Raw genomic sequence first — 13175 nt, 5'->3', positions numbered from 1 at the left:
AATGAGCTTTTTCAAGAGCCATTTGGTTTGCCTTTAGATTTCTAGACATGTCTCTTCACATATTTGTTGCCTGAAAGGAGCTAGGAGTTCAGTCATTTCTTGTGAAAAATAGCAGCTCTTTATGGAATAGCCTCGTGTTAACCATTAACATGAAGACATTTATTTGTTCAGTAAACAGTTTTGAGCACCTGCTGTGTCCTGGGCACGACGTTGGGACCTATGGGTGGTGGGGCATGCAGGATACAAAAATACAAGTAAGACCCAGCCCCTTTCCTTAAAGAGTTGAAGCTACAGCCTTTTGCCAGCATTTGGGAGGAAGCAAAAGACTTTTTTGAGCTCTGTGGTTCCATAATCTTACTTGCTCTTTGAGTTGCCCATGGCTGATTCCTGTGTAAGATATAATTTGATCTATGTAGTCTTACCTGATAAAGTATTTAGCAGTCATCACGTGGGGTCTTTGAAATATCATCCATTGAAACATCAGGTTTAAAGAATCAGATTATTAATTGGAGCAGCTCTTTCCCATCTCGGGCCGAAGGTCGTACCAGTCTGTGGCTGGCCATGGTCGTGTTTCACATACAGAGGGCCTTTGGTTTGCACAAGCACTGCCTGCTCCATTCCCAGAGCCCTGTGAGGTCGCATTGTTCCTTGGGTGGTGCTGGCTTCCTCTGTGTGCATCGGACAGAAACTCAGTGCAAAAGTCACATCCCTGAGGGTCTTGCCTCATGACCACGCCATGGCAATGAATGCACCAAATTGGGAACAATGTTTCCGTGCATGGTGGTTCTCAGACATTAGCAAGCATGAAAACCATATAGAGTTGTTAGACCTACATTTCTGGGTCCCACCTCCAAGAGATGCAGATCCTGTGGGTCTGTGGCAGGGCCCGAGAATCTGCATTTCTTACAGATTCCAGGCTGATGCTAACATTGCAGGCCTGCCGACCAGACTGAGAACCACTCAGAAGGGCCAGGAAGGAATGCCCCCTGATTTCAAGCAGTCAATGTGGGGTGACTCTGGGCAGGTCACATCGCCCTCCTGCAGTGCCATGGAGGGTAGCACCTTGCGGCACAGTGGTCTCCCATTCATCTTAGCCTTTCTTGGTGGGTGGAGGGTAAAGGTGCGCTCGTGGAGTGGGCACAGTTCTCATGTTCAGATGCTCTTCCGTAGGTCGAGGCTGAAGCCGTGAATCGTTCGATTACCATTGCCAACCAGACCAACTGCCCCCTGTACGTCACCAAGGTGATGAGCAAGAGCGCTGCCGAAGTCATTGCCCAGGCTCGGAAAAAGGGTAAGCGTTACGGGCTGTCTGACTGTGGGCTCCTTTTCCAGACCCTCATGCCAAGTAAGCTGCTTTCATCACGTGCCAGCATTAACCTAATTACAGCTCAGTGAGGCAGGGAGCTCCAGTTTCTCCCTCTGTTCCGCCGCTGCGGCCTTGTTAGTGTCTATTTAAAGCCACACAGCAAGAAGTGGGTGGGCAGGCACATTTTTCTCCTGCCCGCCTTCTATAGAAAGGTTGAGTTTAATTTGATGCAGTCTAAATACACTAGGCACATACACAGATGACATCAGTTTTCATCTGCCACAGAATCAGCATCCTGGGAAACTTCCTATTGCAAAATGCATTTCCCTTCGTGGCTGGTAGTGATATCCACTGGAGTAAGTAAGAGTACCTTGTGGGGGTGTGGGGGAGGTGATGTTGCCCTGGCCCCATCAAATCCAGGTCTCCTGGGGCTCAAGTCACTCCCTGTAAATTATATTGATATATTCGGGGCTGAGCCTGGCTCTCGTGTTACTGGGAGTCCATCAAGAATGTTCTTGGAAACTAATTTACTAAGTGCAGCTTCCAGCGCTGCTTCCAGAGGCTGTTCCGTGGGCCACCTTATCTATTATGGATGCAGCAGAGCTCTGCTGTAAACCTGCCCTTGGCAAGGAGTTTGGATGATCACACCATGTGTTCTGTGCTTGGGAGTGTACCTTCACACACACAGAGCCTGCTCACCAGTAGTGGACTTTGAGGGTGGCTCTTGGCCTGATGGGAACGTGAATATCATACAAGGGCCCTCTGTCCCTCCTTCCTTTCTTCTCTTCTTCCATCCTTTCTTCCACATTATGTCCTCCACTCTTTTGTCTCTCTGGACCTCTCCATCTCTGTATGTCTCCATTTCTCTCTCTTTCTTGTTCTGTTTCACTCTCCATCTGCATGTCTCCATTTCTCTCTTGGTTGTTGTCCCATTTTCTCCTGGTCTCCGTATCTTTTTCTTGGTCTCTTTCTCATTTCTATCCCTTTGTCTCTCTTTCTGCGTCCCTCCTTCTCTGTCAGTATGGGAGCAGTTTGACATCTGTGATTCGGTTTCTAGTTCTGCGGGATGGGATCCACGTGGAGAAGGAAGACTGTAGGATTTCTTCACTGGTGGGTGACTTGATGCAAGACCTAGATCACATTGCTCAGTGACCACTGATTCAGCTGGTCCCAAGAGAGTGTGGCTTCCAGATGGCCCCTCTTCCCTGAAACTCTCCTGGGGTCTCTGTCCTCAGGCTCTGCATCAAATGCCATGTTTCCCCGAAAATAACACCGGGTCTTATATTAATTTTTGCTCCAAGAGACGCATTAGGGCTTAAGTTCAGGGGATGTCATCCTGAAAAATCATGCTAGGGCTTGTTTTCGGGGGAACACTATGGTTGCTGCATTGCCATCTTCCTGGAAGTCTGCCCTCTCCTGGCAGCTGGAAGTAACTGCCTTTTAAAAATAAACATTTCTCTGAAATAGGATCGTCGCTTCAGAATCGGCTTTCACTTGTCTAGGAGACATTGTGGATGATGACTGTTGGTGACCCTCCTTCACCTGGGCTCTCTGTGACCCAGGCCCCCATTTTCAGTATGGCTGGGCAAGTGTGGGAACCACTCAGCACCCAACACTAGTCACAGGAGTTCCACGTAGCGTGGGGACAGTGGGCACAGTGTCTGAAAAGGGGAAGATAGGGTATGGCTTTTTTTTCAGCAACCATGCTGTACCCAGATGATAATACGAAACAAAAAAATTGAATATTTTAACATAACTTTAATGTAATAAAACATTCAATTTAATATAATTTAAAAACTGAGGCCTTGTTTTCCAATTCAGACTCTGACTTGCCCAGATTGAAGGATGGATGAGTAGGGTCTCTCACCAGACCTGGGTCGGGCAGGTGGAGCTGGCCCTGGTCTGGTTTGCAGAGCACTGAGGTCTGAGCCAGCCCTGCCCGCTGTGGTGGAGCTCCTTCTCTGCATGCTTCAGTTTCCCCATTTGAAGATGTGGAGCTGGAGTGTGTTATACAGTCCAGTTCCACTCTAATACTCTGTGACTCAGTGCCTGATGATTTCCATCTGTTTTTAAGACTTTGATCCTGTGTGATTCCTGGGGGGTGAGCACGATGAAGGGTCTATTTTAGTCTATTTGTTCCAGAACCTTCCAGGTGTGAGTCTAACTGTGCCCGCATCATGGTTCTTAGGGTGGCTCTTGCATTCAGACTCTTACTCTCCAGTCCTTAGAAGCCTTTGCTTTTAGAGGAACCTGAGCTTCCAGGAAAGAATTTCCAGTGCATTCCGGTGCTAATGAGCACGCATGGGAAACCCTAGCTTGCATTGTAGGCGCTTAAGAGTCTTTTCATCTTGCTAGAACTACACAACAACTTGGGGAGGTGGCCCGAGACAGGGAGTTTTGTCCTTTGTTTTACTTTGCAGCTAAGGAAACTAAAGCTCAGAGCTGCTGAATGGTAGAATTGGGCCTTGATCATCAGGCATCTGACGTCAGGCCATGAATATCCATGTTAATATCTGACTGACGTCATGCTTTGAGATTATTTTAATATGGGGAATGCTGCGACCATCTCCTTGTCGGTATCCGTTGGGGTTTAGTTCCTCAACAAACCCTGTAAAACTGGAGCCTGGCACCCAGCACTGCCATGGATAATATGGACCGAGAAGAAAAACAATATAAGGCTGTGTTAAGTGTTAGCGCTCCGGGATCAGTATCCTGTCCTGGACCAAATCCCAGGTCCATTGTGCACTAGCATGTGATGCTGGGCAGGTTCCGTATCACCTTCAGGTCTTATTTCCCCACCTGCAAAGGGAGGGTAGTAATGGTGACTCATCTCACAGGGTGATGGTGATGCGTAAATGAGATACTGTTCATAAAGACGTATGTAATAACTGTACCAACTACTGATACGATTAATGATGAAGGGCTGCTTAGAAAAGCACAGCAAAGATGTCTGCTGACCTAGGGCAAGGGTTTCCTGCTAAGGATTCTTTGTTTCTTCACGCGGGTTCTTCCGGCCCCTGAAGACAAGTGTGAGGCACGGCCAACTACCTGCTGCTTCGTTTCTTCCTCTGTGAATTGGAGAGATCGTCATTCATTCATGAACTTTTACTATTTACTTTGATTTTTACGATGTGATACTTCAAGCCTTTGTGCCAGACACGAGAGAAATGGTCCCAGCCCTTAAATCCTTCACTAGCAGGGGAGGGACACATGGGCAGAAAGTCACAATGGCAAATGGTCAATATTATCAGAGAAGTGCAGCCAAGATGGTTACAGCACAGAGGAATGCACCGCTGTTTACAGACACTCACCCTGCCTGTCTCAGGCTACGTAAGGGGGGGACTCACCATTTCTCTGAAAATGGCAGGTGTTGAAAAATCATAACCCTACCTCTTCTCTTATTGATCCCGTGAACTCCCCACCCAGAGACCTGCTGGTCCTAAACTAAGACAGGAGGTGTTTGGGTAAGCAAGGATATGAGATAAAATGTAAATGAGAACTATTTTCACATGCCTGCTTGACCCAACACGACCGTCCGCATGTGTCTTCCTCGCCCCCCAGAGACAGCGCTGCACATGCTGCCTCCTTCCTTCTGTGCCATCTGGCAGGACAGTGTGTCATCAACCCCATTCTGCAGAGAAGGAAATGAAAACACAGCCAGCATCAGAACACCCTGAGCAATTTTTACTCTTCAAAAGAACTTAGACGTTGGTCCATTTAATAGGCTTATGTCACGAAAGAGAACCTGAATGTGGACATTGAATATCTTGCCCAAGATCATCTATCCCATGGGAAATAGAACCCGGGGTTCTGTACTCCTGGCCAGCTCTCTTTCCACGGAGTGTCCAGTGTGGCTCCTGATGCCTTCCATGTGTGGATGGGAGCGCGAAGGCAGTGCCTGGTGAGCTCCTCCGGCGGACAACCTTCTCCAGCCTCCTCCTCACCCACCCCCATCACCCACATGCAGAACCGTTCAGAACATCTGGTGCCTGGATGTTCAACCCTGGGAACCCAAACCGAGGCAAGGCTTCTGTGCCTTGTGGGTCAATAGGAATGACTGAGGCATGTGGTCATGGGGTGGTGAGGACCACCCCAACCTGGGAATGAATCCGTGGTGTTAAGCTCATGCACAGCCTAGCATTCTTGAACCCAGAGTGGCATGTGCGTTGGCTTGTGAATGTCATAAAATCTCACCAAAATCTGGTAGTCAGGACGTTTCAAAGAAACTGAACCAATAAATAGAACAATAATAGAGGGCGAGAGAGAGAGGGATTGATCTTAAGAATTGGCTCATGCAGTAGTAGGCGCTGGCAAGTCTGAAATCTTCAGGGTGGGCCTACAGCAAAGAGTTGATGTTACAGCTGGAGCTCCAAGGCTGTCTGGAGGCAGAATTCCTTCCCAATCAATGCCCTCCCTTGAACAAAAGACACTGAGACATTGGGAATTCAATTTGCATTGTAATGCAACCACTTGCAAGATGAGAGCTCGGGTTTGGTTTTCAGCCATCTGAATTCTGAGGCTACTGCAGATGAGGAGTTCCTTCGGGACAGGCAGAAACTTTGGGGTCCTTGGTGCCGCACTTGGGCCGGGAGTTTGAATCCCTGAGCTCATGCTTTCTTTCCTCGCTTTGTCCTACATAATTAGGAATAACCAGCCAATCTCATTATACTCAGTTTGACAAAAACGGTCTAAGGTATCAAATACATGGTCAACTCAAACATTGCCTCGTACGATATGTGTTTACTTGATTAGGAGTCTCCCGTGGTGATATTTGTGCATCTCTGTTGCCTCAACACGCCTCGGATTACCAGTGCTAGTAGAAATGAGTCATGCCTTTAAATCAAATCAGATTAGAGTCAGTTCCAGAACCCCCAGACCTATTCAGAAAACTTCGATTCTCTTCCTCTAGAACCACTCTTGGTACCAAAATCTCACAGGGTTACCCATGGATAGGCCCTGGCTGTTTGTTCTGGAACATGCTTTCTGAGACGAGAGGGAGCTGTCAAACATTTCTCAGGCTCGTTGTGAATACACACCACCCCCAAAGTCCCCTGCAGTTCCTGACTGCTCTAGAAAGCCTGCCCGAGGCTGGCTTGGGGGTCACATCTTTCAGTTTAGACTTTCCCTGGAGAAGAAAATTATAAAGGTCTAACCTCCACCAAGAAAGGATCAGAGTGTGTTTAGAGGAGTGCAGAAAGGCCAATTAAACCTATTCTACGGTTCATTATTATTAATGGTAATTATTTCTGGCATGCAGTTCAGTGGTGTCTGTGGCCTGACGGAGGTCCAGAAGTGTGTGTATGTGTGTCCCAATCACTGTCCCAATCAGGGGCCTACATGTGGGCAATGCTGTCAAATTTTGGTATCCATGGCTATTTATAAAATGGGGAGAGCAGCCCTGGGGTGGCTGTAGGCCATTGGTGCTGGGAGGCAGAGCCCTCACCTGCGCGTGCCGTGGCAGTCTCCCATAGAATGGTTTAACTCCTGCAGTGCCTTTGGGGGCTAAAGAAAATAAATAAACCAAAAGACAGCAAGGACCTCTGAATTCCCTGCAATTTGAACAGGGCAAAACAGATATGAGCCACAAGGTGCCTTCTTCCTTCGCCAAGTGCCTCCATCTCAGCTGGGCCCCGCCCCAGGAGTCCTGGCTCAGCCTTGGTCTAAGGAGGCAGATCTGGTCAGCCATGACCTTGAAGCTCCAACCCAGTTCTCGGTTTTCCAGAGGCTGAAGGCCAAATTCATTCCTTTGTGTTGAGGTACATGTTCTGTGCATGGAGAACGGGACCCAGCCCCTGTGCACCAGCTCTCCACCCCATCACAGTTGTAGTTCAGAGTGAGATGAAGGCCACAGTCAAGGGCACTCACGTGTGTGGGATTCAGGACGCCATCCAGGAACCAGCCCCTCCTTGTACTCAAGTTTCCAAAGCAGGACTGAATTGCAGATCCAGGGAGAGGACGAACACCAGCAAGTTACAGGAAAATCAGGAAACTGTTTATGCTTGTCCAAGGATTTTCAAAGACCGGCAAGCCACTCTTTCCCTCCAAGCAGTTCTGCTCTTGAACTTTCTCCTGTCTATAAAGCCAGGAAACCTTTGGGATTAGGAGTCCTTTGTTTTCCTAATGACTTGCCCCAACTTCACCCTTGTGCTCAGACAATAGCCAGCGGGACCTCCAGACCTGGCTGGTTAGAAGAGCCACAATCAACTCAGCCAGTTCCGGCTCAAACCAAAGCAGGGAGTGGAGGTCCTGTGAGAACCCTGGGTCCTGCTCAGACATTTGCATTTCATAAGCCGACTTGGCAGCAGCCGAGGCCTTCTCATTATGCGGTGTTTTTCCAATTTGGGGTGAGCTGGAGCGGTCTGTGCAGCTGCCCAGCTGGCTCCCAAAATCCTGCCTGGGAGGCTTTGTATATAGATCCAGGTGACTCTGAGCATTGGCCCTTTTCCTCCTGGGGGCTTCCTTCTGGGTGAGGCTTCCCCGGGATTTGGAGCCCTCCATCCTGCTTCGGGATTATTACTGATTTCCCCACGTGAGCTGCCTGCTCTGGCCTCTAACACTCCCTGGCTGAACAGGGACTCCTTTGTGAAATTCCTGAGGCTGGAGGGGCAGCTCCAGGAGCCAGCTCTGAATGGTGAGTGCAACATAGAGAGTGTTGTGGTTTATTATCGAGAGATAAGGCCTTGGAAAATGCTGTGGAGAGGAAAGAACACACATTCCTGACTGAGAAGTGTTTGGCCCTGAGGGCCCTGTGTTTGGAGCAAAGAGAACATTTGGCAGGACTTTGGGGGGTAGCCCTGTGATGGGGGGGAGGTGAAGAGAGGTGAATTCCTGATGGTGGTAAGGCTGGCCTGCCATCAAATTCCAGCAGTGATGCCTTTCGTTAATAAAAGATGGTACCTTGTATTTAATGTGACACACATTTATTGAGTACCTAGTATGTGCAGGCTGATGTATTTTCTTCAGGGTCTCTCCATCTAGTGGAAAATCAAAAAATTCAAAATGGGGTGATTATTGGATTATTGGAGTGGAGGATGGGATTGAGTTTTGGAATATGTGAAAGAGGATATCAGCTTTGAAAGGTGGCTGGACAATTAAGGGCATCAGATGTGTCCGTGAAGAGTTTGTTTCTGTCCTTAAAGGCAGAAAGCTCCTTGGGAGGACTTTATGCATGACAATGGTCTGGGAAGGTTATGTTTTAGGAAGATCACTCTGGACGTGTCATGGAGAATGAATGGAGAGATGGGGAAGAAGGTTGGGAAAGCAAAATAAATCTAAACTGATTGGGAGGCTCTGTTGGAATGAGCTGGGGAGAAATGATGAAGGCCTGAATTAAGGGAAGGTATGTGGAGTTTCGGAAAGGAAAGGATGTATTTAAAGCACTAAAGCATTGGCATTCAGTGGATATAGGCCACCTTACTGGCATGCACATGAATGGACAGAGAAGAGGACATGATTTGAGCATCAGGGAACTGACATTTCTTTCATGGCAATGTATTAATTCAGTTAGATGAGGCTTCCAGAAACTGAAATCTTTGTAGCATAAATGTGCGCAGTCCTTTATTTCTCACTCTTACATCGCCTGTGAATCTGGTGGCGCTAAGGGCAGCTGCCTTCAGGTGGTGACTCAGGGATCCAGGCTGTTGCTTGGGCAGATGTGTGCTTGCTCTCAAATGCTTCAGCCCACTGGCATCACATCTGATTTCCTCTCTCAGCCCATTAGCCAGAACTAGACACTGCGAAGGGGGGATAGGAGATGTTGGAAGAGCAAGATGAGTGTTTGGTGAGTAGTAAGGTTAAGTTTGAGATGCCCTGGGTCACTCCAAAATAAGAGTCTAGATGGCACTTGGCACTGGGTGCTGGAATGCAGTCTGAGATTGTTATTAGGTTGGTGCCAAGGTAAGTAATTGCGTGTTTTTTTCCCCAATTATTTTTAACCTTTTAAACAGCAATTACTTTTGCACCAACCTAATAATAGATTTGGGAATCAACAATGTAGGAGGTGGACTGTTTGGGGTGAGTTAGGAGAGCAGGAGCTAAAGATGCAATCTTAGGGAGCACATGTTGGATCGATGACTTTGGCTGGCTGACGTATTTTACCTCGTCTGGCATCAGTGTCCTTACCTGAGAGCTCTTGTCATGCTGCTGGGTAGGTAGCTGCTCCCAACAAGGGTGGTTTCCCTTTTCCCTCATTGTATCGTACTCAGCTTTGTTGTCTTGTTTGTCAGGAACCGTGGTGTATGGTGAGCCTATCACTGCCAGCTTGGGAACTGATGGCTCCCACTACTGGAGCAAGAACTGGGCCAAGGCTGCTGCTTTTGTTACCTCCCCACCCCTGAGCCCCGACCCGACCACTCCGGACTTTCTGAACTCCTTGCTGTCCTGGTGAGTCTTGGAGACTTGTTCACACTTTGCATTCTCAGTCTTTCCTCAGACAAATGACCTGGTGGGTTATAACATGGTGGGCGAAAGCAGGCTTGCAAACAGACCCTTATTCTCCAAACTCAGGTCAACAGATAGGAACTGGAGATTATCACTTTGACACTTTTCTGAGGGGGAATTCTGAATAAAAACTTGGGCCATTTTGAAGGTCAACCAAAGGGGATAATGAGGTATCAAAAGGATTCCATTGTGGTGCATCGTCACCCATAAGACACCTCACAACATAGATTTAGGGGCACAGCATTATAATGAAGCTTCAGTATCATGTCATATCTTCCCAAATTACCTGTCTCCTGAGGGGAGAAAAGGTTATTTCAAAAACGGTCAGTGGCCTGCCTGACACATCAAAAAACCATGTTCAAATTTGATGATTTGAAGAGAAAAGCCACTTATATGTTTTCCTTCTAGTGGAGATCTCCAGGTTACTGGGAGTGGCCATTGTACGTTCAACACTGCCCAGAAGGCTGTAGGAAAGGACAACTTCACCCTGATCCCTGAAGGCACCAATGGCACGGAGGAGCGGATGTCCGTCATCTGGGACAAGGCTGTGGTAAGGAGCAGTGATGTCACTCATGGGTGGGTCTCGCCTTTCTCCTGCCTCCTCCTCTGAGGGCCATGGGTGTCATGTAGACCTTGAAATGTCAGCTGAGAAAATTCTAGAAGCTGGTACTTGTGTGACAATATATCTTAGGTTTGGGAATCCAAGACCACTCCTTAGAGATCGTTTTCTACTTAACATTCCATATGTGTGTATATGTTATGCATGTGTGTGAGTGTGTAAAGAACATTGGCAGCATACATACTATTTTGTGCGCTGCTTTATTAAAACAGTATATTATGAAAAAGTTTTTACATCCTTAAATATACTTGAAACTCTTGGTTTTTAATAGCGGACCATTTCATTTTAATGCTGAAATGGAATTCATGTGCAGTTCTTTGAATATTTATGTTTCTGATTTTGTTACCGGGATGAACATCCTTGGACACGTCTTTAATTATGTTTGTAGGAGAAATTTCTACAAGTGGTATTGCTGGGTCAAAGGGTGTGCATATTTTTAAGGCTTTTGATATGTCTTGTCAACATTCCTCCTAGAAAGATTGCATCAATTTGTGTGCAGTCAGCACTGTATGGCATCCCCCAGTTTCTTCTACAAGGTCCAAATTGGTGTTACCCTCCCCAAACCAAAATATTACTGATTTGATGGGTGAATTTTATTTTACGTTTAGTCTCTTCAGTTACTCATTAGAGTGATTATTTTTTTTTTTTACATATGCTTATGAGCCATTTGTATTTTTTGCTTTCTCAAAACCTGCTCATTTCCTTTGCTCATTTTTCTACTAGCTTTGGAGTAGGTTTCCTAACTGAGATATGCAGCCGTTTCTTAAAAATTCTGTATTTAAAGGAAGTCGTAGGCATCAGAAGGTGCAGGAAGGATGTGAGGAAACACAATTGGCACCTGTGGCTGCGGAAACCCAGAATCGGGGCTAAGACTCCTGGGTGGGCTAGACTAGACGCCTAGGTCTATGCCTGTACCTTTGAAAAGGACAGCCATTCAAGCCAAATGATGTTTCCTGAAGAGGCACTGCAGCCCCGTCAGCTTTTTTTTTTTTTTTTTTTTTTTACTTTCACTTTGAAATAATTATAGATTCAGAAGAAGTTATAAAAATAGGACACAGAGGGGATGTGTACCCTTTCCCCATTCTCTCCCATGGTTGCGTCTCACATAATTATAGTATGATATCAAAGCCTGGAGACTGACAAGGGTGCAACGTGTGCGTTTGGTTCTGTGTCCTTTGGTCCTATGTAGATTCGTGTAGGCACCAGGAAAATCAAGATACAAATGTCCTCCATCACCGCAAAGACCTGCTTTGTGCTATTCTTTTATAGTCAACCTTACACCCTGGGCAGATCTGCATCTCACTCCTTGTCTGTTCTCCATCTCTAGAACGTTTGTTATTTTGAGAATGTTTACATAAATGAAATCATACAGTATGTGACCTTTTGAGATAGGTAGTTTCACTTAGCATAATGCCCTTAACATCCGTCTAAGTTGTGTGTATCAAAAGTGTGTTCCTTTTTATTGCTAAGTCGTGTTCTACCCTTCACGTTTGTTGACCTGCTTTTGGTGTGTGTGTGTGTGCGTGTGTGCGTGTGTGCATGTTGTACTCCTCAGGTCACTGGGAAGATGGATGAGAACCAGTTTGTGGCCGTGACCAGCACCAATGCAGCCAAAGTCTTCAACCTTTACCCCCGGAAAGGCCGCATTGCCGTGGGGTCTGATGCTGACCTGGTCATCTGGGACCCCGACAGCGTTAAAACCATCTCTGCCAAGACCCACAATAGTGTAAGTCCTGCCCTGTGTCGACCCACTCCAAACAGATCAGTCACAGAAAGAGACCGAGGTGGGGAGAGTCCCCAGGAATTATGAAAAGAACTCGCTGTGAGAGGAATGAACTTCTCCCCAGGATATATGATAACTTGCAATTTGCTGAGAAAAAAACATAACTTTTTTGTCTTTACTGAGGTCAATAAGACTGAGAATCAGTTACTCTTATCACTATTTTGGAACACCACAGCCTCTCTTATAGATAGAGGTCTCTATCTATAGACCTTCGGAGCCTCCCATGTCATGCCAGGATATCAGAAGCTTCTAGAGCTCAGGTACCATGCCATTCCATTTTTATAGTCCGGGCAGCATGTCTCATGGCAACGCTGGGTGCAAGGGACGGAAATAAAACATCCAAACGTCCATTCCTGAGACGCCCACCGGGCACTTTTATTCTTTTAAGCCATTGTTTTCTCATATCAGTGTAGCCGTATAGAAACCTAAATGACAGATGCTCTTATTGTCCTCAAGGTATTAATTGACTTTGACTTCTCCCCAAACAGAAGAAATAACCCTGGCAGCCGTTCTGATCATGACTTTAGGACCTGCAGTTTTGGGGTATCTCTGGTCTCTCAGCGTGGAATACAAAGCTTGGGGATGCCCTGTCTTGTTAATGAGAATCTGGGCAGGTGACTTCATGTTATGTCTCAGGCTCCTCACCTGAGAATAAATCCAGGGTTTAAACGGGGTCTCTGAGTGCCCTGTGACTCTGTGAGGTCAGGGGCATTAAGCAGAGGTGTTAGATACTATTGGTCCTTCATAGAAAAAAACTACATGTGGGTGTGTGTGTATCTATACCTATAGCTACATATATAGATACATGCAAGAATATGGACAAAGGGGCAGCTTTGAAAAAGAAATGGGCATAGGGAAGAAGTGTTCTTTGTCAGAAACTCATGAATCTTGAAGAGATTCATATTGAATGAAGAGATTCATAATGAATGAAGACGATATTCTAGATCAAGTTCTAAATTGAAAGCTGGCTCAATAGGGAATCTGATTCTAGACTGCCCCCCCTAGTTAGCCTGGGCTAGAAGTGCTGA

The 13175-nt window shown here is 46.7% G+C and overlaps 1 protein-coding gene across 3 annotated transcripts in view; it reads left to right on the top strand.

Annotated features, from left to right (window-relative positions):
* Positions 1-13175, top strand: part of DPYSL2 (dihydropyrimidinase like 2) — a 107658-nt gene that overhangs the window by 85570 nt on the left and 8913 nt on the right. For all 3 annotated transcript variants that reach the window (XM_019714962.2, XM_019714985.2, XM_019714978.2), the window contains exons 8-11: positions 1171-1291; positions 9532-9688; positions 10154-10295; positions 11920-12090. In XM_019714962.2, coding sequence (XP_019570521.1) covers positions 1171-1291; positions 9532-9688; positions 10154-10295; positions 11920-12090 — 591 coding nt within the window. The remainder of the gene's footprint in view (positions 1-1170; positions 1292-9531; positions 9689-10153; positions 10296-11919; positions 12091-13175) is intronic.

Source organism: Rhinolophus sinicus, linkage group LG07, assembly GCF_036562045.2.
Source record: "Rhinolophus sinicus isolate RSC01 linkage group LG07, ASM3656204v1, whole genome shotgun sequence".
Taxonomy (NCBI): domain Eukaryota; kingdom Metazoa; phylum Chordata; class Mammalia; order Chiroptera; family Rhinolophidae; genus Rhinolophus; species Rhinolophus sinicus.
The sequence above is the reverse complement of the archived record's forward strand: the minus strand, read 5'-3'. Positions and strand labels throughout refer to the sequence as shown.